The sequence below is a fragment of the Strongylocentrotus purpuratus genome, unplaced genomic scaffold (genome assembly GCF_000002235.5).
Source record: "Strongylocentrotus purpuratus isolate Spur 01 unplaced genomic scaffold, Spur_5.0 spur5_scaffold_13, whole genome shotgun sequence".
NCBI lineage: Eukaryota > Metazoa > Echinodermata > Echinoidea > Camarodonta > Strongylocentrotidae > Strongylocentrotus > Strongylocentrotus purpuratus.
Window position 1 is genome coordinate 16,860,801 of NW_022145598.1, and position 27,051 is coordinate 16,887,851.

General features: G+C 36.9%; 1 protein-coding gene across 2 annotated transcripts; it reads right to left on the bottom strand.

The window, feature by feature from the left end:
- Nucleotides 1-27,051, bottom strand: LOC587169 (transmembrane 9 superfamily member 4). 2 transcript variants are annotated; one of them, XM_030983035.1, is made up of 19 exons: nt 26,748-27,051; nt 24,739-24,849; nt 22,393-22,503; nt 22,019-22,057; nt 17,419-17,528; nt 16,468-16,570; nt 13,591-13,649; nt 12,643-12,782; nt 11,677-11,832; nt 10,500-10,567; nt 9,017-9,149; nt 8,525-8,606; nt 7,674-7,749; nt 6,587-6,766; nt 5,804-5,883; nt 5,017-5,080; nt 3,503-3,622; nt 1,970-2,059; nt 1-960 (listed from the first exon to the last, which is right to left on the bottom strand). In XM_030983035.1, the coding sequence occupies exons 1-19, from the start codon at nt 26,748-26,750 to the stop codon at nt 811-813; spliced, it is 1,875 nt and encodes a 624-aa protein (XP_030838895.1). In that variant the 5' UTR covers nt 26,751-27,051; the 3' UTR covers nt 1-810. The 2 variants fall into 2 exon arrangements, with proteins under 2 accessions (XP_030838895.1, XP_030838894.1); XM_030983034.1 differs by lacking the exon at nt 22,019-22,057 and having other exon boundaries at nt 22,354-22,503.

Genomic DNA, 27,051 nt, shown 5'->3' on the forward strand with positions numbered 1-27,051 from the left:
CACACAGAGCATTTTTTGGCCATGTTCTCCACTTTAAAAATATATGTTATCTACAAAATAGGTGCATCTACAACAAACTATCACCCAAACAGCAGAAAATAAAAACAAACTATCCAAGACTGAACTAGACTTCACTTACATAAATAAAAATGAAAATAATAAATTTTAAGCCATAGTGTGAATAAGAAACATTTCCTAGTGCTCTTTCCTATATATGCAACATTCATTGTGTGTTCTCGGTAGAAAGGCTCAAATACATACTGCTGTCATATTTTTGTTTTTTTGGTTTCTTAGGAAAGGATGAACAAATAATAAAGATACAAGCATACTTTACCGATCACTGGTAATAATTTAGATGATATATAGACTATGAAGTGTTGTGTAGATATAGTCGCCTAAAGGTTGAACTTTAAAATGTGTCATCATCAATAAGTACATTCATCGATAAAGCAATCGTTTGCATCCCTTCGCCTGACACACATCAAATCGAAAAGAAATTTAATCTAATAGGGCAGAGAGCTCTAATATAAATATACACCAAAAGCTGCCAAACTTAACATCACTCTAAAAAATCTGTTAATCTCTAGGATTTAGACCAACAACGTTGTTTAAGCACGGTAAGAGGTTCATGGGCCGATACCGTTGTTGCACTAGTTGTGGTAAAACGATAGAAGGTCTGTATACCAATTTATTTACTCTTTTATTTACTTCTTTATTTACTATGTACAACCACAGGTCTTTCGCTCAAAAGATGGGAAGGGTATGGGGGAATCCCCTGACAGGGTGTGGGGGAAACCCCTAACAGTGTGTTCAGTCTATCTTGACGGCGCTGTATATCTTGGATACGAACCAATAAGACGCGTAGAATCCTATCGTACCGGTCAATATCCAGAACGTAAGCACCATCATGAAGGTGTAACCGAAGTAAAGGAGACCAGGAACAAACTGGGTGATTTCAAGCTGAAAAAATAAATCATCAAATAAAACTGTAAGTAATCAAAATGAAACTGCATTTTATCTCTCAAGGTATGTCTTCGTCAGCTCGCGATTGCCAAATAGCCTGCTAATTTCTGATTTGGAAAATAATCCTGAAGTTACAAATAGCGTCTTCATCAGCTCGAGACTCGACCTCAAGAAATTAGCTCAAGATATTTTGCTAAGCGTTAGCGCATAGTGCCAGCTGCCAGGCCTAAAGACGCATAGTGGTGGGCTCTAATGGGCAATTCGATACAATTTGGGCGTTAATCTAATTAACAGGTTTTTTCAATCACCAGGGTTAGCCTTTAGTTTAATGACCAACAGGCTTTATGTTTAAATGCTCTGCATTTACCACCCATACCCATATGGGGAAAGTCATTATCTTACATTCCCTCACCCAAGGACTCTCCGAGAGACTGGGGGATATTTTTGATGGGACTACGGGTTTGCTGTGTCGAGAGACTTGTATACCCATCAATGGTATTTCCAGAGTCTGGTTCTAGCAAATTATGAACTACTGCACATGGAAAGTGACGACCGTCTCCCTTTAAGAGAAGCTGCCTTAAAGTTATTCTGAATCTTTCCCCATGTAGTATCAATAACAGAAAATCATTACGTTGCAAATCATAATTCAGAGTATGTCGGCATCTAAGCAAAGTAACTCCCAACAAAACAGATGTTGCGCATCCTTTCAAGTCTTCACAACAATTTCTCCAGTTCCCCTAACTATTTTTTCATACCATCCTCCAAAGTATACCTCATTTTCAATACATCTTTAAAGCCCCACTGCACTACTTATAGCTACTTGTGCCCTCTATATAGCAAACAATGCCTAACCTATGATCCCCTTTTTCTTATGTTAATTGAGAGCTTATTTGATGAGATAATCACCAGTCAGTTACCATGCAGGGTGGTCTAATCCCTCCTGGACAAACTAGTGCAGTGGGGCTTTAAAACTACTGATTAGCAGAAGAAAATACAAAGTACTTACCTTGGTAATGAAGTAGAAGACGGAATATATAAAGACATAAAATGCTGATCCACCAGATACTATGAAGGATCTCCACCACCAGTGGTAGTCCTGTTAACAAATAAAAACAAAAGGCTCATTAAATCTCTTTAAATGCACCAAAATCTTGAACATAGTCCCTTATAATGTACTGTACTTAATGGAATTGTATTTAAATTTATCATCAAATACTGCTTAAAGATACTATTTCCCTTTTGCAGCCAACATCAAATTCTGTAGAACTTTGAAGGAATTATGAATATGTCATGTATGTCCTATCTGTGAAATTTAAATGCTAGCAGTGTCCTAATATTCATATTATGCAAGGAAACATGTTTACCTTCTAGACTTCACTGTCAGACACTAGTGAGTGACTGACTGACTAACATCTTTTTTTCTTTGGTAATATACATAAAATGAGATCTAACAGGTACATGAGCATTTGTCTACATCAATAACCCACTAATGGTAATGGCCAAAATTAAACTGATTGAATCTTTGAGCAGCACAAAACGTACGACCATTCGGTAAAAGGATCTGAAAATCTGACTATTACTTAGGTGATTGCAATCACTTAAGTCAGTTCGACAAATAATTGGTGTTAAAAGAATGTTGATTTCCTTGGCAATGATCATACAGGTAAGTCCAATTAGATATCGCAAACAAACTTTCTTTCAAATTCACTCCCTAGTAATCATGAGCGTAAATCACAGTTGTTACACTTCATTAAGCAAATGAGCTCAAATTCTTCAAATGTTATGTTAAGTCTATGCGATGTACAATAACAAGAACATTAAACATCAACATACATGTATTAAGACAGGAAATGAAGTGCGGGAGAGAGAGAGAGAGAGCAAAAAAAAAAAAAAAAAAATCAAAGTGAACATAGTATTTGCATCATTCTCCTGCACAGCCAAAATTTCTAATTTTCACAATAGATCTTTTAAAAGATTATCATAGCTATTTGAGAAATTGCTGGAGCTGATTACTATTCATTCAATACACTGACTAATTTCATTTGATACACAAAATAAACATGATATTATCTTTTCATACTGCTATTTAAATTCAACACCATGAATAAACTCTGTAATTAATAAATGTACTAAAATATGGAATGCTCTTGAATCTCATTTAAAAAACATACGCTCCAAAAAGGTGTTTAAATCTAAGTTTAATCAAACCTTTATACATACATGTATCTACTACATGTAGCTTCACACTCCCATTTTTGTTTCCATCATTGACAACATGCATACATATATATATATATATATATATATATATATATATAAATATAAAAAATGTTCTACATTTCTTTATTTACTTGTTTAATGTTTGTAATGTGCTAATGATTTCCTTTACGCTTTGTTGGTATTCTGTACTTGTTGTTTTTGTCACTATGATTGTAAGGGGAAGCCACTAGCTATTTATGGCGATTTCCCTGGCACAATTTAATTAGATATTATATCTTCGTATTTTATGAAATTAATACATTGAATTGAATTTGCTGACCTCTCCACATAACTGGAAGTAAACCATGACGATTGCAATCTGTCCGCACGATACGATGAGGATACCAAATACCAAGAACAGGAAACCAAACATGTAGTAGAACTGATTCTCCCAGATTGCCTGAAGAACAAAAATAAAAACAAAAACATAGCAAGATATATCCATGTAACACATTCAAGCATATCATTTATATTCATATTATTTAATTCATTTATTTTAATTTTCATCTCTATTCGTATGAGTTGTCTCTATCACTTGTATTTATACTATTAACCATCTAGTCATATCTATGATTTGTTACTATCTATTATTTGTATCATTATTCATTATTCACATTATTCACAAAAAGAGTCATGGTGCATGTTGGTAGTAAAACTAACAATGGTGACTGAACAACATTCCAGTATCCTATTGCAGAATCATCACTTTGTAGGGCAGTCAATTTCAGCCATGGCCAAACTCTGAATTGCAGAGGTATCTATGCCAGAATTGTTAGCAAAACTAAGATGGGGTAAACTTGCCGTAAACAATCTAAGATGATCCAATATCTTGTTTCAATATCATTTGATTGGATCTGTGTCACTACACTACATAAACTCAACAACAAAGTAACATTCAAAGAAACTACACAAAGAATCAATTTGTGAACACTCTCATATGTCTACTGCACACTATACGATCGGACTATGATCAGATTTGCAATAGCATTTGACGTGAACATTCAACGTTCTAAAATCTTAATCTTAAAACTACTGCACACTATACGATCTGATTACAATCCGATTTGCAAAAGCATTTGATGTGAACATTCAACGTTTTAAAATCTTAATTTTAAAACTACTGCACACTATACGATCTGATTACAATCCGATTTGCAAAAGTATTTGATGTGAACATTCAACATTCTAAAATCTTAATGATCAAGGATCTGGATAGTCATATGATAAATAAAATCTAAAATTCAATGGATGTCAAGATTTCCTGTAGGGGGAAAAAAGGCTAAATCGGCACAGAATTACAGTGACATCAAACCGGAGTGTTGGCTCAGTCAGTAGAGTGTCCACCTCACAACCGGGAGGTCGTGGGTTCGAACCCCGGCCGCGTCATACCAAAAGACGTTAAAAAATGGGAGTAATTGCTACCTTGTTTGGCATTCAACAATAAGGGATAGAGCAACGTCGATCTGGCGCTGTTCAGTGACTGCCGGGCTCACGATCAATTGGGCAAAAAGAATTTCCGTTTCGGTTCAATAAAATTTGGAGTGGACTATTAGGCTATTATTATTATTATTATTATTATTTTTAACTAAAAGTGCGAAAGTCTACGATTTAAAGCTGATACGGCTTTTATTGAGTCTAGAAGAGATCAATGCCCTAACATTTGGAGTGTTAAAACTCTTATCATCTTCCAGAAAGTAAATCGGGAAGATGAATTTTGTTTGGATTTCCATGTCTAACGTGATTGCCATTTCTTCTAAAATCGGATCGCAGGAGGATTGTAAAATGTTTACTCACGGTGAGAATAAAGAAGAGCTCGATGAAAACAGCTCCAAACGGTAGAATTCCAGCCATCAGGGTACTACCGAAGAAAAACAAAGAAAGTTAATGTTTTGGTATCAAACAAAATTAATAATCATAATATTTTGTTTACCCAGCGTAGCCTCATCAGCTTCATTGCTGTTATTCCCGAGGGCCCTGTAATTACCCAGCAATTGCCAGGTACTCATTTACATCTGGTTGGAGAGTTGTAAATGTGGATTAATGTCTTGACAAAGAAGGAATGCACTATAAGAAATGGTCCCCTGTGGAAGAAGTATTTTGATTATAATCCTATGATATACACTGTAGAAAAGAAATTGTTACCCACTATTTCTGTATTGTTTGATGTTTTTCATCTGTTTTAACCTTTTGTATTTATGGTGCAGTGATTTTTATGATTATTGTTATCATGATGTATGTACGAATTACTTGATAATAAAAGTTTTAAAAGAAGAAAAAAAGAAGAAAAAAATGTCTTGAACAAGGACATTTGTGCTGGGCTGAGATTTGAACCCTCAACCCTAGGATTGAGAGTCAAGGCAATGAACCACCATGACATCTCCATCATACCATGACACATCAATAGGCCATTTTCGTAATGTATTAAAATTTAAAGCTCAAATCTTTGTTAAGTGCCGCGTTACATATTATTTCATTCAAATTAGTGTTGTCATATCTTAAATCTAGTACGCATTTGTATCCGTGTTTATAAAACATGAAAACATGAAATGTTGGAGCAGTAATAGGTTGGAGGGTTTCTCACCTGAGGAAGGGATTCATGTACCAGATCTGCTCGGGGACCTGTCTTGGAATCTGATTGGTTCTCACCGGATGGTCGTATGGCTGAAATAAAATGCAATCAAGTTATATTAAAACATCAACAACATCAGCAAAATCTATATGTACATGTACTACTCCTTCTTAATGGAATCATGATTTGTTCAGGGACTCGTCTTTGTACGGGTGAAATAAACAGCAGAATTACAATGACACTGACACAAAAGCACAATATCCCAATCCTTCAAGGCCTTCTTGATAACATTCTACATCTAAATATTTATCTGGCCAGAGCCTCATCACCCCATCACCTTTATTATCAACATCATCCACCCATGAGGAGAGTCTATTTAATACTTTTTTCCATCTGTACCCAAATCCACTTAATTCTCTCTTTCTCTCATACACTGTTGCTCTTCTTCTATGTTTTATTGCTTTAAATGTTTGTCCCTACAGGTCCGGTTTTATCCGGTTTTCTGTAGCCAAAGTTAAACCCCATAAAGACAAGCAGACAACTGAAAATTTGAACCACACCACACCACACCATATTGTGAATGGCCTCATGCTCTCTCGCTCTCTCTCTCTCTCCCCTCTCTCTCCTCCTCTCTCGCTATCCCTCTCTCTTTCTCCCTCTCTCCCCCTCTCTCTCCTCCTCTCTCTCTATCTCTCTCCTCCTCTCTCTCTATCCCTCTCTCTCCCTCTCTCTCTCTCTGTTACCCCCTTCATCTCTCCATCTCTTTTTCTGTCTCACTACAGCTTTGCGTCTCACCTGTTTTCTGTAGCCAAAGAAGTACCCCACAAAGATGAGAGGTAGTGAGATACCAAACCACATGCATAGCAGGGCTAGGAGCGTCGTGAACGGTACGGCTCCGGACGAATGCTTGCCCATAATGAAGAAATTGAGGAAGAACGCCGTACCGAACATGATGGCAGGATAGATGGTTGCAGTCTGTGAGAATAATGATTAGAAATTTCAGAACATTGTATAAACAGAAAATTGATATTCCAGAGTGTGTGAATACCAGGACACCAGGGCCCCGTCTTACAAAGATTTGTTATCAACCGTGACTATGTACATAGAGATAGGAGACTGCAAACTTGCGATTGGTTGGAGGACTTGCGATTGATTTGGATCGATCGTAACTCTTTGGAAGACGGAGCCCTGGCTTTGTTAAACTACAAATGAAACATGTAGATGTGTACTTTATTCTTCATAAATGTGGAGCAAATTTCCAAGGAGAGTCAGGAACGGACACATGATTGTTGGGTCATTATCATCAAAGGGCCAAATTCACAAAAGATTTTTAAATTTTACCCACTGTTTAAACTACAAGTTAAACCTCACTCTGAACTAAAATAAGTGTAATCCAAGCATACTGAATTGTATATATTCCTTCATATATTCATTGGATGCAAGGATACGTGTGTACTATACTTGTGGAGGTTAAGCCGCTTTGTGAATTAATAATAATTATGTAATAATATTCAGTTTTTATATAGCGCTTAATACATCTCAGACGTCTCTAAGCGCTTTACAGATATATTATTACCCCGGTCATTGGATTCAGTGCTTGCCCCCACACACTGTATGCACAATCTCCACTCCCTGGGGAGCATTCCAGCCAGGCATGACTTGACGCTCAAAAACTGTTTGACCAATGATGACGGTCGCATCCTATCGGGTACCCATTTTTTTAACACCTGGGTGGAGAGTAGCAAGTGTAGGTTAATATCTTGCCAAAGGATATTAGTGCCGTGTCGGGATTCAAACCCTCGACCTTCGCATCTCCAGTCAAGCGCCTTAAACCACTCGACCACGACACTCCCAGTGGGCCCAAGTATGTCTATGATCTTACCATGAAACCAGCTGTAGTCCATCTTGTTCCTTTCATCGTCTTGTAAAGTCTACCAGAGAAGTAGCCTGCAAACACACTGGAAACAACGAAAGGCAAGAAAATGTGAAAGTGACGTCACCCATATACAAATACATTTCACAGCCGTGAAACGATTTATATCTGTGTTTCCACAAATTTGCTACTGTCTATTATCTATTTGTGTATATTATTTTCTATTGTATATTGTTCATGTGCTTTATGTAATGCCAACAACTGAATTTTTTCCATTCTCTGCTGTTCTTAATCAGCTGGTATTGATGTCTTTACTCTTGCTTTTCTGAGCACTTCTTTATCTTTTCTCTCAGTGATATATATTCATAAACTTTTGCAAGAACCTTTCTCACATCATGTGTTCTGAAAATAACATACCCGGTATATCTTGTTTAGAGCAAAAGTACAGGCAAGCTAAAAATACGGATTACTTTGTAAAACATGCTGAGCGGCTCCTAACCCTCCTTCTTTATGATCCTTATTTAACACTATAAGGTAATACCTTTCCTTTGATGATGTATCAAGCAGTTTGTAAGGTAAATATGGAAAAGGACCACAAAGAGAAATAAATAAATCTCATTGTATGTATGTGTGTGTGTAATCGATTTGTATCAGATATCAGATATGATTATTTACGTCAGGGGATCGTCCTTTAACGTCACCATCTAAAAGATGTGACTCAGTTTTGAGCCTTGGTCGCCCGAGCCGGTTTGTAGGCGAAGACAGAGAGCTGACCAAGTGACATGCAGCTAGACTAAACAAATCAACACAATAACAGGTTGGTTTCAAGTCACAAAATTATCACTTCCATCTTGACTTACCCAAAGAAGACGAAGCCAAAGAGGGCAGCATTCAGCAGAGCTCCTCGACTGCTTGGAGACAGCATACCAAACATAGCGATCACTGTAAATTAATTAGAAATGTAATGAGTAAAGAGGGTCACATTAGGGAAAAGAGCAGCTCATGTATACATAGAAAAAAGTGTATGGATGTGGTCAAATCACCAAATCACAAATGTACCAATCATCAAATTTATTTTGCTTTCTATGTTCAGTTTTCGACGTTCCTTTTTGCTATATTCAAAACATGAGCTTCAAATGTTACTTTTATAAAGAGATATTGCAAATTTAAGTAGTATCTATAGATTATTTCATGCATCCATAAGCGTTCACATATATAAAATTGTCTGCACAGACCCCAAGTCCAGAATGTAATGATTTATCAAGGTAATATTGTACTGTAGAGCAGAGCCATTGACACAATGATATCAAATTGAGTGAATAACTGTACCTCAGTACCTACCAACAGCTTACCTATTGTTATAAGAGCCATACTGAAGATCTGCACCCCAGCACCTACAAGAGCTGCTAAGAGCTGTTTGTACCTGGGTGGTCTGAAGACATCACCATGAACCAGTTTCCAACCGGTCTCTTCTGTCGTGTCCTCCTGCCAACCAAACACAAGATTTCATTCGGTCACAACAGGAGACAGGACAATTCATGTGTATGGATCACTTTTTTTAAGAATAATATAGCTTCTCGTCTTGCACACATCACAGACCTGCCATCCTCTGGAATTCAAAAACTGTATTCTTTGTTCCCCAAAGTTGAATTTTACTGAGAAAAGTTGTATTCTTAAAAATAAACATGTACTGTTACGCGGATCAATGCCTGTATGTAGGAACTGTAATACAGTTCCTACATACAGGAAGAATTTTTTTTATGGATCATTGGTTGAATGTGCATGATTTCGCCACGACTGTTGTGTTTGATGAACCAATGAACATTGTCCATGTGAGATGCTTGTAGGATACTTGACAGAACAGAATGGGCATTTTGCCATTGCAAATGGCACACACACACACACACACAAAATAAAATACAACCCCCCCCCCCCCCTCCCCCCAAATTGTTTTTTTAAAAATCATATTTTATCGAGGAAAATCTTACTGTCGTATTTGCTTCTAAAAATTGTACGAAATACGACTAAATCGTACTGGTTGGCAGGTCTGTCGTCACAGTAAATCGCAAAAATACTTCCGGGGGGTGTTTCACAGAGAGTTCAGTTGGACTTAAAGTCACGCCTAAGTTTCTACTTGAGCGCGGTATATTACACATCGTTGCATTGGTCAGATCAAGGTCGAGAGGCCCGCGTTATTACTAATACACTGTAGTATTAGAAGTCTTTTCAATGAGATTACATGTTAAGTGTATGTGCATTGGCACTTACGCATGACTTTAAGTCGGACTTAACTCATTGTGAAACAGCCCCCCTGTTTATATTGTCTGATTTCAAATTTCTGTTCATTCTTGGGAGTTTTACTCCGCTAATTGAAACAGAAATTTTTAGTATGTCTGTGTTTGTTGCTATTCATTGATTTTGTAGTGCCAATCATCTCTTTTGACCACTTTTTACAGTAACTGCAGCAAATTTAAACCCTGTTGGCCCGTAATTTGGAGGGGTGCAGAAAAAGAGATTTTAATTTGCTTTTGTGCAATACTAAAGGGAAATCATTTCTTATTCTTTTATATTTTTGTTATAATTTCATATAACTTTCCATTGATATAAAGTTGTATTTTCATTGGTTAGGTTATTTAATGCCCATCTGTACTAGACAGGAGGGATTAGACCACCCTGCCAAGTCAGATGACAGGTGGTTATCTCATCCAATCAGCTCTCAATTAACATAAGAAAAAGAGGATCATGGGGGACCAATGGTCACCGATAAGGCATTGTTTGCTATATAGAGGGCGGAAGTAGCTATCAGTAGTGCAGTGGGGCTTTAATAAGACTTACCCCATCTTCATCGGTGTATCTTGCAATGTCTCTTCTGAGTGTCCTGATCATAATCATGGTCAGTATACCTGTAGAAGAAGGAAGCATACCACATCATTTTTATGTTAGACGTGTCGTGGTCGAGTGGATACGGCGCCGGACTGTTGAACCCAAGGTCCACGGTTCGAATTCTGCCGCGGCACTAATGTCCCTTGGCAAGACATTGATTTACATTTGCCACACTCAACCCAGGTGATGTAAATGGGTACCTGGCAAGAATTAATTCCTTGAAATGCTGGAGCACTGTAATGGCAGCTAGGCTAAAGCCGGTGTAATAATAAATGCACCTCGGAATAGAATTTCTAGATAGACGGCGCTGTAGAAATGCCTATTATTACTATTATTATTAGAACAATATTAAAAATACATAAATAATAATAATACCAGTAGACCGTTCATGTATAGAACATATCACATTATGATACAACGTCTCAATGTGCTTCCAAAGGACTTTGGATATTACCCCGACTTTAGCTCCGGCAACCGTAGCACTCGGAGCATTCAAGGAATAAATCCTAACCTTACCCACTTTACTACACATGGGTTTAGTGTGGCAAATGTAGATTGATGTCTTGCCAAATGACATTAGTGCTGCAGGCAGTGGGACTCGAACCCTGTACATTAAGGTTCACAGTCCGGAGACTTAACCACTAGACCACTACATCTCTTCAAAATATATCATTCAAAATTCTGTTGATTTTCTGCACTAATCGGCCAAGCCCCTAGTTATATTGTAGAATTGTTTAAACTAAAGTTTCACAAGCATACCCACAACCTGTGTAGTTCCCAAGATAGCCCTTATTGCAATCCCCATCACATATAATAAATTCAATGTTGGGAAATAAGGCATTTGCATGCGCAAGCCCTAAAACTGAAATGAGGAAATCACTTTTAATCAAAACTAGAAGCACATCTTTTCATTTAAAGCCTGTCTGCACTAGTTTGGCCAGGGGGGATTAGACCTCCCTGCAAGCTCACCGACAGGTGGTTATCTCATCAATTCAGTTCTTAATTAACGTAAGAAAAAGGGAATCATGGGGGACCAATGGGCACTGATTAGGTATTGCTTTCTATATAGAGGGCGCAAGTAGCTATAAGTAGTGCAGTGGGGTTTCAAAGCGAATCGCTATCAACTTACCAGCTAAAAAGAAGATAACGACGAGCGAATTGATGATTGAGAACCAATGAATCTGTACATCACTCATTGCAAGGTATATGTCCCATCGTGATGCCCAGACTATGTCACTGTCCTCCCAGTGAACACCGTACGAGAACACAATGGTTTGCTTTTCAGCTGGTATGACAAAGAAAGAGAATAGAAATAAAGGAATATATTAGTATACTGTGACGATAACTAAAACAAAGATGACAGCAGGAATCAGTGAATTCATTTGATATATATAAAATATCTCAAAACACATAAAGAATATAGTGATTTCTTTTTGAAGGGTAATACTGTTATAACGATAACGACTATCAGCACAATTATAGTTCCAATTGTTCTTCAAAGGTTTGCATGGTGAGGTACATGAGGCAGGATAAAACTAAAAACGATATGTATCCCAGGTTGAACTACACACATGGTGTATCAATTTAAGATTTTTCCTGACTAATCATATTTTCATAATCCACTCTTTATTATCATGGTTGCATGAAATCTTCTCCGATTCTTATCTTAATAGTGCTCATGAGGGTCATTGTATTTAAAACCTGTAACATTTAAAATAAGGACTTTCCGCTTTCACCCTTTACATCCACCTTTAAGCATTCAACTTCACTTTGAACTATTAATTTTTCAAAATACCATTTCAGAAATGTCAATATATCATGCTTGGCAGAGAGTATAATCTAAAGGAAACTGATTAGTGGTGATTAGTGGTGATTATTTTACCTGACTGCTAAGAAAGGATAAATTGCTTGTTAGTAAGCAATCAGAAAGACCTGGTAATGAGGATTAATGCCTTACCAAAGGGCACTAGCACATTGCCTTGGTTTCAAACTCGTGTTGCCGGATTACGAGAGCACTGCTGTACCAACTGAGCTATCGCGCCTCCTCACATCAATTTGTCAATTTGAAAATAATTAATTATTTAATATTACTGACCTCCTTCTATTATTTCCATGGCATCTGCAGGGGGCTCCTGTTCTGGGGGCGTGGCGACACACTCATCCTCCGCCTTCTTGCCTGTTTCATGCTTGAGACTGCGAGCACGAACCTCAAAGCCAACGATGCGATACTCATTCCTGTATGAAAACGAGAAAAATCAAAACTTCTAAGTGATTGCTTCTACTTCTTACTAGCAACAAAAGGCAGATTAAAAGCAATATCTACATGTAAACAGGACCAGGGGGTGTTTCACAAAGACTAAGATCGACTTTGAGTTGAATTAACTATTTAACTATAGCAGGATATTCATGCCACTGTTTGCTCTCACCATTTACTAGCATTGGTCTCTCAAGAGACGTACAGATCATGGTCACAAATCTACAGGATTAACAGTTTTTGATAATTCATTATTGAAGGGGAAACAATTATCTAAAGATCATAATGGTGGCCTGCCACAGTTAAGTCCAACTTAAAGTCTTAGTCTTTGTGAAACACCCCCCAGAGAACTGTTCTTTTACCCATTGCAGACAGTTCATTTTCACATCTTTTCAATTGGTTTAAAGTGTATTAAACTCACTGATCTGTCCCTCTCACTCTTCTGCTTTTATTAAAACCAACTTTATACCAGGATGGACTTCCCCTTCAATCACAACGTAAATGTATTAAACAGGTAGAAATAACAGTGACAAGCGATTTAGTTCAAACAGAGAATGAAAAGCATCTAGGGAAAAACTGCTATTTAGCTTATATCTATTTCTTTCTTTGTGTTTACTCAGTCATTCATGTATGAGACAGTTCCAATGTATTTTATTGATCAATCTTGAATATGGGTTGCATTTGTAAAGATACAAAGCATCACACTTAGATTCCTGAGAAGGAACTGTCACACTATATTAATTAATAATCACAAACCAATAAACTTTTTTTCTTTCTATCAAAACTTACCCTTCTGGGGTGAGTTTATGTGACTTCATATCCAGCTCAAGGTGATTGTTCAAGTAAATCTGAAATCAAAATTTAAAAAAAAATATATATATATATATATATACAGTAAACAACTAAATTATTCATACTCTTACCAAGTTTCATATTTTTTTAATTATGTGAAAATTTGATTTATGTATCTTGAGAATGTGACATATTAAAGCTTACATCTAAAAGTATTCAACAAAGTGCTGAATTCAACCAGTCCGCCTGTCATTGTTGAGTTACAAAAAACGTAAAACCATCAAATTTACAAGGGGTATGAATAATTAAGTTGTTAACTGTACGTTTTATTGTCATAATGTACTATACATGAACATCCTTTCTAAGATCTGCAGAGACTCCAGGGGAGCATTTCACAAAGCCTATTTTCAATGACAAATGACAAAAATCAGTGACAAATCTGCTGATAAAATTAACCAATCAGAAGCAAGGATTTCAGTAGCTTATAACAAAATCTTTCATTTGTCACTGATGACAAGTTTTGTGAAACGCCCCCAGCTTGTCGTGTCTCATGATATCTTTGGTCTTGCTAATCGTGTTTGTTGGTGATGTTCCCTTTCCCTTTGTAATATGATTTTTTTTTCCTCAAATAATTGCGATATAGTATGCTCCTCCTTAACACAAACATGAAACATTTTCTGATTTTGTGAGGTGCTTCCTACTACCTGTTCTTGAAGGCATCACTTAACGATGTTAAATCTGAGATGCATGGCCCTACGTGTTATCAGTGTCTGTGATATGGTATAATATTGATGCCCTAAATAAAATTGCGCTTCAAAATGATAAAGAAGTGCCTCAAAAAAGTAAAAATCTTTCAGTGACCGGTTTTACCATACTCATTTTCCCCAATAGACTGTACTGTTATGAAAATAGAAAATTTGATTTGGATTTCTAATCATAAATATCTTGATAATCCGACAGGCGGTCGGCTTAAACAAGTCATAGGGTTCCTGACTGACCTAAAGGTTTATAATTATGATTGCAGCATGAGCTTAATCCAGGATTTTGTTTCAAAATCTGAGAAAATTACTGAGTCACTTTAATTTTCAGAGGGATGAGAACCTGGGGATGAGTGTGTTTTATTTTGATCTAGCTTTTTTAATTTTGGAGGTCTATAAGGGGGGAGCTGGTTGGGGGGGGGGGGGGGAGGGGGTATGCCAGCTCTGCCAGAGCTATTCTGAATACAACTCTCTATATCATCTTTCAACACATAGTATAAGAATCAAGTAGAAAGAATTTTAATTTTGATTTGAAAGGCTGCTTAGATTGAATGCTATTGACTCAAACATTCTTGCTTTTGATAGTTGGCCTCTGCATTTATCTTGATTATTTTACTTACCTCCATACTTTCAAGCTTTCAATTATAAAAATATATGCATTTTGATGTACAGGGGGTTGTATGTGTATTTTGTCACTCTCTATGTAAATCAATTATATTATATACTGTTATTGTTATTTGAATGTTTTATATTTGATTTATCAATATATGCAGAAACATCTGCTAAAAAAAAACATGTCCAGATTTACTTATAATTAGAATCCCCATTAATTTTCTGAATGACTGATGAGTATCATGCTGCAAATCGTTCAAATTTGATTGATTAAATCACGACATGAAACAGAGAACAGCTGTCAAAATCAATTGTTTCATGTGAAAAGATTCTGGTTTCTATACCCAGCTTGTAATTAAAGGGAAAATAAACGAAAGCAGAAAAAATCAGAGAAGCAAACTGATGAAAATTTTAATTAAATCTGACTAAATATAGGAATGTTATAAATGTTTGAAACTTGTAATCACTACACGTATGGGCACTTCAAATTGGCTGAAGCGATAATGTCAATGTGATGTAGTGCCGGCTACTTTCCCATCTGTTCCAACATATAAAATAACTAAACTTTAAATCTTTCAAAAATACATGGCTCAGGAGGGGTCTATTCTTTTTAAAGGACCTATAATAATATGTTTTCTATAATATATTTTGAGTAGTGCCCCAATGGAGAAGAAACTTACGAGAAATTGTACACATCAAATGGGAGATTTATCCACATCCTACGTCACAATTCACTATAAACCAAATTACCAATTTGAGATACCCATAGACTTAGTGATCTCATATTTCAAACATTCATAACTTCCTTTCTGTGGGTCCGATTCGTTTCAAACTTTTGCCATTCTGTTTCTGTTATTTTTCTGCTTTCATACAAATCTACTTATTACAAGGATTGGATTTCCCTTTAAGCACACACATTCATGGAGTAGATGTGCATCTCTTATGTCCTTTGGTAAGATATTAATCTACATTTGCCACACTCGACCCAGGTGAGGTAAATGGGTACCGGGTAGGATTCCTTGAAATGCACTGTGCGCTGATTATGGCTGCCAGAGCTAAAGCTAGGGTAATAATATCCAAAGCTCTTTGGAAGCGCATAGAGACGTTATATAATGTGATATGAGCTATACAAGAACCAAATATTATTATTATTATCAGGGGTGATAGTGAGCACTAAAAAAAAAAAAAGGGGGGGGGGGGTTCCTCTACCACGCCCCCCTTGAGTAAAAAAAAAAAAGGAGAATTTGCGGGAAAAAATGGCATCGAACAACATTCCCCCCTTTTGATGAAGAAAATTGGAGAAAAAATAGGGAAAAATAGGGAAGAATAGAGAAACTAAGGGAAACATCTGGAAAATTGGGATAAAGTCGAGAAGAAAAAAAATAGAAAAGAAATCAGGAAAAAAATCGGGAAATCGATTTAAATCGGGTAATTATCAGGCCTGTATTATTATCTCATCATTAATGATTTAGGGTTCGAAGAGCTGAAGGACTACTCAACTCACCTTTTTATTAGCAACGAATCCCATCTTGTAGCCATGAGCGTACTGAAACTCCTCATCTTTGTCTATTTGAATTTTGGTAGCAGCTGGAAGGTTGTCTGCGATCCTGTATTAAAGCGTGGTAAAATTGACCATGTATTATATTGTATTTATTTAACTTCATTGATGTACAGTACAACAATAATCTGTTTACATCATGATACTAAACAAATGAGCAGCCATTTTGAACACTTCATATTCATATTATAATGTAGGTGCATTATAGTCCAAGATGGCGGCCCGCATGTTTTGCCTCTGCTCTTAGACCAATATTATTAATTTCAAAGTCATGAAAAGGCACAAAATATCAACAAACATGGTCTACAACAACTCCAAATGACAAAATAATCCCAGCCATGAATTTTTTTTAGCATTTGATAGCCAAAAACTTGAAAATTTTCGTCTTTAAAATTTTTTTTTTTAAATTGGCCGATTTTTTTGATCGATCTTCCGATCCGATACCGATCAAAGGTGCGAGGGTGTCGCTCTGATCTTCCGATCCGATCAAAGCCACAACTTACAGGGTTAAATATGAATATTGAATCTCCAATTTGGACAACAATACTTCATAAATTGCAAAATGGGCGATTCCAAGCTTTTTTGTCACAACTGTTACTAACCACATCGAGATTTCAGTATACAGTGTAATACATGCATTTCTATGATAACTGTATTAAACTGATATCCCTACAGTACTAGATCTTGGATCAGGCAAACGTCACATAAACTGGTGTTTTAAAATCAATGATGTCCACATTTCTATAATACAATTTAATAACACTTTGTATAAACATACATGTATGTGACATGCCTGTACATAATAGATGTACCCAAATACATGTACTCACTGTATGATTCCATAAATCTTAAACTACATGTATTAAGACAGTATACAAAAATACTGGCTGTACTTACAAATGAACATTGTAATCTTCTTTGATGCGATCAACCAGAGTCTTTAACTCTTTCTTGTCAAACTCAACTTCACACAGGACCAGACAACTATGGTATGTCTTCATCTTCACCTAAAACAGGAAAAAATAGAGAAAAAGGATGTAGAAATTGAATGAATGAATGAATGAAAATAGTTACATGTACAGGTACCTGGGAAATACTGTAGGGGAACAAAAGAGTCACTGAATTTTAAAAAGGACAGTAATGAAAAAATAGAAAGAACAAAAATAATGAAATCTTATTACGTAAAATAATGAAAAGAAGTCTAAAGGAGTCTAACTGTCTAAGTCTAAATGAATAAATAAAAACAAATTAACAATCTAATAATCAAATTATTAATCAATCAATCAACTGATTCAATCAACTGATTGATCAATCAATCAATTATTCAATCAACAAACACATCAATCAATCAATCAATCAATAAACCAACCAACCAATCAACCAACACATCAATCAATCAATCAATCAATCAATCAGTCAATCAACAGACCAATTAACCAACCAATCCATCAATCAATTAATTAATAGATCAGCTGTCTACATGTACATGTAGACCATGTTCTACAACATGGCAATAGTTAATGTAACTATGTACACTGTGCTATTAAAAGTCACTGGGCTTTGATTTCTCTAACACTACTGTGATGTGTTTCTAATTCCTATTTACTTTTTCATGGACATATAACTGGATGTTAAATTAGTTATATTTCTGTCTTATATATACATTTTCAATGTGATATAATTATAATGTGATATACAATGTATACTGTTGTATACATGTATATTTGTTATGTGTTATTTTCATGTGTTAATGCATGTCATTTAACATTTTGTATTTTTACAGAAACAGCCAGAGAATGATTTATATAATCAATAATAGTATATACGTGACACTCCTGGCGTACAACCTGTACACATGTATGTCCAATAAAATGAACTGAACTGAACTAAATGTACAGATAAACATGTATTCATAGAACTTTCTAAATGAATTATAATACAGTTTTCACCCATGTTCATGCCGGTTTATCAAATCAATGAGCCACAACCGCCATGTACATGGTCTCCCATGACCCCACCCCCCCCCCCCCCATTACCATTCACCTACCCTGGATTTCACCTCTTTATAAGTAAGCTCTCACACTCATACCGGCAACAATTGCTCTACTGGCTGTGACAATACTGCTGAAACCTAGAGTCAATATTTGGTGGCAATTGAAAGTTATTGGACCGATAAACAGTGCTCTCTGAATATACTGGTGCCATCAACTGCCACGTGGTAATAATTTGAGGCATAGTGTTCTGAAGGTACATGCATGTTCAATGTCTCTAACATGTGCAGCACTAATGAGTACAACGGGGGCGTTGCTATTGACTGCAGGTTGCAAATTGGCAACTGATATTTGCAATCGATTGCAACTCAACTTTCTCGCAATGCCCCACTAGTCTCCTAGATTTCCTAGGATTTTGTTAGGATTTAAGTTTTAACTATTAAATTAAGTTAACTAGATCTACATGTAGCTTTTATTCTCCTCTTTCTCTCTCTCTCTCTCTCTCTCTATCTCCCTCTCTCTTAATAATGGGGCATTGCAAGAAAGTTGATTTGTGATCAATTGCAAATTTGCAATTGATCACTTAGGCCAAATAAAAAAAAAACATGTTTAGCATCCTGTTTTTTCGAAAAATAGGAAGGAGGAGGCCCTTTTTTTTTTCTTTCAAAATGGCCGCTCAAAATGGCCATGGCCTCAAAATTTTCTCTGACATTCCGGCTATTTTTCAAGACGGCGTCCAACAATTTTTATTTATTTTTTATATCAGAAATAGATCCATTTTAGCAGTGTTTTTGATGGGTTTTTTTTTAAATTTCAAAAAAAAAATTCAAAAAAAAAAAAATTTCAAAAAAAAATTTCAAAAAAAAAGAAAAAAAAATAGGAGGCGGCCCCCCAAAAGGAAGCGGGCGGGGACGCTAAACATGTATATTTTTTTTAATGGCCTTATGCTTGATTTTGGGGATTTGCACTTCATTGCAACTTTCTCGCAATGCCCCATAAGACAGTACTCTACATTTGCAATGTTATCCCCTCCCTTTTTCATTTTTCTTTACAATCCTTAATTAAACCTTTAATAAAAATCACATGAATAACAATACTAATGAGTAAATAATAAAGATTTCTCATGATCTCAATGCCGTTACTGATTGCTTTTGTTGGTGTGGTTTCCTTTCACTTTGTAACATGTGAAAGGCGCGATAGCTCAGTTGGTAGAGCAGTGGTCTCGTAATCCGGTGACCCGGGTTCGAAACCAAGGCGATGCGCTAGTGCCCTTTGGTAAGGCATTAATCCTCATTACCAGGTCTCTCGGAGAGGACCTAAAGCCATTGGTCCTCTGATTGCTTACTTACAAGCATTTATGCTTTCTTAGCAGTCAGGTAAAATAACCACCACCATTCATTATGTTTTTTCTTCTTCAAATGTATGCTCCTCCTTAACTCAAACATGAACAATTTCCTGATTTTGTGAGGCGCTCCCTGCTACATGTAAATAATTTTCAGAGGAATGAGTGTGTTTTATTTTTGTCTAGCTTTTTAATTTTTGGGGCCCATAAATGGGGAGCCAGCTTGGTTTATAGAATTTCCCTGAATACGTCTCTGTATCATCTTTCAACAAACAAAGAACTTTTTTTGTTTGATTTGAGTGGACGCTTCATATTTCCAGACTGCACGGTTCATGAGTAAATCATAAATGATACCTTCACACAATAAAAAAAATATGACAAGAATAAATATCATTGCTATTTTCAGCATTATTGTTTAATACCATGTTTACGAATCAAGCTCTGCTCTCTTTAGAAACATGCATTGATTATACGGGACCTAAGGTGAATTCAGAGGTTATAGTTTAACTTCTGAAAGGGAATGAATCTCAAGTGATTACTGGTAGAGGGATGCCTTCCCACTGACCTCTACAGTGTATATCCATTTATCATGTAGTGGTACATGTAGTATCCAAAGGTTTTTAACTTTTTATGGGCGCCGAGATTTTTACTAGTCGAGTAGTACAAGAAAAACATCACAATTTCATGGAAAGGCATTGCTGAAAACCATTTCTTGAACAGTCTGCGTTCACATCTGTTATTAATCAGTATTTTACTTCACAAATGTGCCAAAATTTGTGATTTTAGACAAAATAGTAAAATTTCTCAGGTACATGTAAGCTCCTGTTGGTGTGTACTACAGTGTACAGTATCCAAGCCCATGATACAATATTACAGCACAGTTCACATGTAGATGCATTGACTGAATCTAGGCTGTTATTTCACATGAATTTTATTTTTTCGAGAATTTTGCTTATCACTCACCGATCGCAAATTTAATTCAATACATTAACAATATTGCCACTGTATTACAGGTTGTACTGTCGCATTTCAGACCTCCAATTTTCTAAAGTAACATGTTCAGGCACAATCATGCTGTACATACAGAAGGGCATTAGTTAACATCCTTCTGGCTCCAAACAGATCACATTTGTCAAGAAGCAGAGGGACTTACCACATAGTTGGTATTGACAATCCTATTCCCTCTCAAGACCTCTATTCAGAGCCAGAAGGGCATTAACTCATATTATATACCTCGTACATAGATTGTCATTCAGTGATTGGTCAAAACTATATCACATGACAAGGAGCATTTCGATCTATCAAGTATCATTGCGTCAGAGGGTTTGATAGCTACTATCAAACCCTGGGATAGGACTCCTAACCCCTCCTCGACTTTTGCGCACACCAAGTTTTTTAGTTGCTAGGCTACCGCAATCACACGGTTACGCGCAGCGCGTAGGAATTCAATACTCTTGCCTTGGATTTTTCTTATTCTGGTGAGTAAATTCCTCTTGATCTCGTTTCCTGTTGTTAGAGCTAGATCTATCTAGACCTACAGCTAGACCTAATCATGAATCAATAAAAAGGATGAGGTACATGTATATAAAACAAATATGGACTGCTCTGTAATCGGATGATGGTGGGAACTACCACTCCCTCGGTGGTGTCCACACCAGCCCTTCTATCACCCCCGAGGCAAAGCCGAGGGGGTGATAGAAGGGCCGGTGTGAACACCACCGAGGGAGTCGTAGTTCCCACCATCATCCGATTGAGCAGTCAATATTTGTATACCATATCACACAGAGTTAACACCCTTCTGGCTCTGAACAGACCACATTTGACAAGAAGGGACTTACCACACACATGTACATGTACATGTACTTGTAGTTGGTATTGACAATCCTATCCCCTCTCAAGACCCCTATTCGGAGCCAGAAGGGCATTAACTCATACCAAATACACAGAGTTAACAACCTTCTGGCTCCAAACAGACCACATTTGTCAAGTAGCAGAGGGACTTAGCAAATGGACTTACCAAATAGTTGGTATTGACAACCCTATCCCCTCTCAAGGCCTCTATTCGGAGCGAGACGGGCATTAACTCATATCATGAAACACAGAGTTAACAGCCTTCTGGCTTCGAACAGACCACATTTGACAAGAAGCAAAGGGACTTAAGTACCACATAGTTGGTATTGACAATCCTGTCCCCTCTCAAGACCTCTATTCGGAGCCAGAAAGGCATTAACTCATACCATATCACACAGAGTTAACAACCTTCTGGCTCCAAACGGACCACATTTGTCAAGTGTAGTCAAACCTGCTTTAGTGACCACCTGTCTACAAAGACCACCTGTCTACAAAGGCCACATTTATTGTTTCCCTTGAAAATGGTTTCTCATTGAATCATGTTTCAAAGGAACCTGTCTACAAAGGCCACTTTTTGTGTTTCCCTTGGGTGGTCGCTATAGACAGGTTTGACTGTGGCAGAGAGACTTTAATAGCAAATGGACTAACCACATAGTTGGTATTGACAATCCTGTCCCCTCTCAAGACCTCTCCGAGATTCTCGGATTCATGGACGATGTTACCAGCAACAGGAGGGCACAGCTTCACAGAGTAGTATTCATAAGGTAGCTGTGTCTTTGTACTTGTCAGCTTCACTCCCTGTAAAAATGAATACAATAAAATGAAGGTTCATTCAGACATGATGCAATAAACAGCCCCCCCCCCCAAAAAAAAAAAAAAAAGTTGGTGAATTTTCTTTTTAAAATTTGGATGTTGCAAAATATTTATTGTTGTATGAATGCCTGACATTCTGAAGGTTCATTCAGACATGATGCAATAAACAGCCCCCCCCCCCCCCCAAAAAAAAAAAAAAAAATTGCTGAATTTTCTTTTTAAAATTTGGATGTGCAAAATATTTATTGTTGTATGAATGCCTGACATGTACAGGGTGTGCAGTATTTATGGAGGTGAAAGGGGGGGGGGGGGGGGGGGGGTACAGAGGCCTGTTCCTGAAAACCGTCATAAGTCTAACTTCTTGACTATCCCATTAAAACGTGTGTTATAGAATTAGACGCATTTCAATGGGACTGTCAAGAAGTTAGACGTTTCGAGGAACAGGCCCCTGGTATCTACAATGTGCATGTACATGTACAGGTGTACATGAAGCAATAGCTCTCCAACAGACTTTTTAGAGAATATAAGAATTGTTAGATTCACTCTCAGTTGAAAATAACCCAAACCCCTATCTACAATACAGTAAAAAAAAAACACCTCCATCTTACAATCATCGAAATGTACAGGCTCATAATACAATAAACATTTTAAGGGGTAAATGAAATATTATGAATAGCTAAAGAGTGAACATGTCAGATATTACATTTCATGAAAATATTGTCAATGTCACATGATCCACAAGCCACAAGGTCAATTTTAAGGTCAAATCTTAGGTCAAAAGTAAAGTCAAGGTACCCCAACATGTACCAATCTTCAACATGATGGTAGATTTGGAATCCTTATTGAATTTTGTGAAGATTGACCGATTAGTTCCTGAGGTACATGGATTCAAAGGTATGTGGCCATGCCCATTGTTGCAGAAAATTTCAAAATTTGATGGGCTGTATCTCCCAAACCGACAAACCCTCACCCTATTTACTGAACATAAAATTTGAGATTTGGTGCTATGAGATCACACTCAACAAGAACACTTAAATTTCATAAAAATAAAAAATTGCTGGGTGGTTTGACATGGAATGACCCAATGACGTCATATTATGTAAGGAGGGAGGGGGGACCAGTATAATGAGGGTATAAATAGGCAATATTGAAAAAATGTCAAAACGACAAAGCTCATTAAAAACTTTGTCCATTTAAGCAACTTCCGCCGAAACTAGGATTTTAGTAGAATGAAAATTTAAACCATGAAATGGGCATGAAATTCAAGATCAATGGCTGTTCATTAATTAGCTTCTCGCATGTACATGATGTATTCTAACCTTTGCCTCCTGTGGCTCTTACACACCATCACATTTAGTGGTTGTAAATTCTACTGGTATTACCTGTACAAAGAGTGACTCAAATATCACGTGTACACCTGTACATCACATGTACTGTATGATGTAGTCTGTGAACACAAATATGCCAAGCATTCAACTATTACCAGCAAAAAAGAGCTCATTACATGTACATGTAGCTGTCATTTTTCCCTGAACACTATTTTTAAGATAACTAATTTAGCTAACTATTGTGCAGATATACCTTCTGAAATTAATCTTTATTTGTACATAATTCTACTAGTTCAATGTCTACACAGAGAGAGAGAGAAAAAATGTTCAAGGAATTTAGGGAAATAAAAGTTTAATGAAGTGACTGACAAGTACAGATAAAGGCTTGTTCAGATACAGCGTTAAGAAATTGTTTTTCATCTTGCCCAAACCTGAGACCTCAACCTTCTCTTTTAACCAGTCTGTACTTAGTTGACCTATATGGCTTTAAAGTGAAGGATGAGTTCTGGGAAGAGGTGAGGAAAAAAATTGTGAGCATTATCATTGTATTATGCAAGTGTGAAAGAACATCAGTCTATAAAAAAATGTTCCCTGAAAAGCATGGCTCTTCAAATGCCTTAATATTCTAAATATGGCATGTAACATCATAAAAATCGGGACAGATTTGTATGCCCCATATTCGTGTAGTCCCATACACATCTTTCGGTGTACAGTGCTTGTAAGTTTACCAAGACTAGGCCAAAATTCTTATCCTTTTGATGCTTCCAGAACCTTGCAGTATGATCAACTTTTTCTGATCGATTCCACAACGTTTCTTTCACAATGCAATCGCATGACCAGAACTCAACTTTATCTTTAAATGCCTTTATACAAGCAATGTAAATGAAATTACCTTGATGGCTACTGCTTGACCTTCTGTGAACTCTACAGGGGCAACACCAGGAACATAGAAGGCATCGGTTAGCCTGCTGGCTACGAGCAGAAGTACTGCAACTGACAGCATCTGAAGAAAAAAATAAAAAATGATGGATCATTAATGGTTCAAATATGATGTAATAAATTAAACAAAAATTAAGACATGAACACCTGCCATGGCATGAGTAGCTGTGCTAATTCTGCCCAAGAAGTTGGGTATTAGGAAATTTTATACGTTTGGAAGTTGAGGTGCAAGGCCCCCACTTTAGAGAGAGTGTTTCAAATTAATGATTTACCTCACAAAAGGACATGAGAAATGCGTTGATCCAACATAGAATTTTGAGATTGCAATATCACCAGAATTAATAAACGATGAACACTTAGCAGGGCTTAAATTAATCCAAGGCCACCAAGGCCATGGCCGTGGATGCCCTTTTGATTGACCTTAATGCCCCTCTCATTGGCCTTGGAGATTTTGTGCGCCCTTTCCAATTCTTCCTATTTGTGCTGTAATATAGGAATGTGCCCTACAGAAAAGTGGCCTTGCCCTAAAAATATTGAAATTTAAGGCCTGACTTGGTGATAATAGTAAAAGTATATGTACATGTAGTATCATTATCTTTCAATCACCAATCTACATATGTTCATGTACATTTATCTCTGACAATGAAGACAGTCTCTGTTCGGGCTAAGAAAATTCACATTTTTCTTCCCAAAACACAAACAGGTACGTTCAATAATGGTGAAGTTTACAGTTATCACCAATGGTAGTATTACAGTACATGTATATACCCAGAAGTTGTGTGTCTGGCCAGGATATGTATCGGAACAGTAGATCTAGATTTAAATAAAATATCCCCAGTTCATCGTCTACTTTTACGAGGATTTATCGCTCATAACATGAAAGTCTCTGTGCTGCCTAAGTGAGACTTGCACATGGGCATCATAGACCCAAAATTTGTGTCTCTTTCGTTCGTTAGCCTCTTATTTGGGTAGGGTCGGCTCTTCTCTTTAGAGACAGGGTCTGCTTCTGTCTGTAAAAAGAGAGGAGCCGATCCGACCCAAATTAAAATAAGAGGCTAACGAACGAAAAAGACAGAATTTCAGTCTAGGGGCATCATCACGGAATCCGTTTTTCACACCGCCAACGCACTGATCGGTAATAGGATCGTCTTATGTTTTAAAATGCGATTTCTCAGCGTTTATGAGGATATCCTCTTTTGTTTTATGCGGACGATCCTTATTCTCGGATAAGCGCCCCTACCGTAACTGTTCATTTTTGAAGATTTTGAACTTGCAGCCAAGTAAAGACTAAAATTATTGAATGACATACAATTCACCAGTACTTAGGGCCGCTGGTTAGAGAATGAAGATCGTTTGCATAAAGGAGAATATCCTTGTATTTCGGTATGGTATGAGCGGACAAAATGCGTCCTAAAAGTAAGGATTGTCCACATTTTCACTGACATTTGTTTTCTTCGGAGCTCTGTGGGTTTCGGGTTCACGATCCACGCAAAACGGATTCCTCTTAAGTCTTAGTCTTAATGAAATAGTCTACTCCCAGTTCGCCGTCGACATTTAGTCCTGGTTGTCCGTCTTCGCGAGGATTATCGCTCATAAAATGAAAGTCTCTGTACAAAGTCAATGTAAAATGCATCAAGAATATCATTGCGGAATCATCGGCAATGCGCTGATCGAAAATCAGAATTGTCAGTGAAAATGCGGATGATCCATATTTTTTTTGGACGCGTCTGTAGATCTAGGTAGAGTCTATAGATCTAGTGTAGGTTAGTCGACTGTCAGTGATATTGCCAGTCATATTAAAAAGAAATAGAAATAGCTTTTGATTGACAATCACAAACTGACAAAGACACAAAAGTCACAATCTGACAACAATGTGAATGTCACTCAATCCGACAATCAATTTTTATAAAAATTAAAATCAAATTCAATCATACAACCGACAACATAGAATTTCATCCTTACCATTTCATTTATCTTGCGAGCTGGAATAGAACTGATCAAATATATGCGTTACGGTTAAGCTGTTTATAGCTCTCAAAACTGCCAACAACAGACACTAATCAGTCACTTTCCGCGGTGAAAAATTCAATTCTTGACCGGTTTCGTTGACGTTGGCTGTCGCCTGAAGTCTCGGCACTGATGATGAGCGCGAGCTGAAGATCCGTTACATAGGTCGCTAACTAGTGTACCGTGTAACGCTTGCATACGTGGAGGAAGGATGGAGGAATCCAACTTGGCACTTGGCACTGCATGAGTAATGCAGTGT

Excerpts from the sequence above, each read along its gene's own strand:
- LOC587169 (XM_030983035.1), bottom strand. Across the intron at positions 10,568-11,676 it reads CGTTATCTTCTTTTTAGCTG|GTATACTGACCATGATTATG; the intron begins GTAAGTTGATAG and ends CTTCTTCTACAG. Across the intron at positions 9,150-10,499 it reads GATACACCGATGAAGATGGG|GAGGACACGACAGAAGAGAC; the intron begins GTAAGTCTTATT and ends TTTGGTTGGCAG.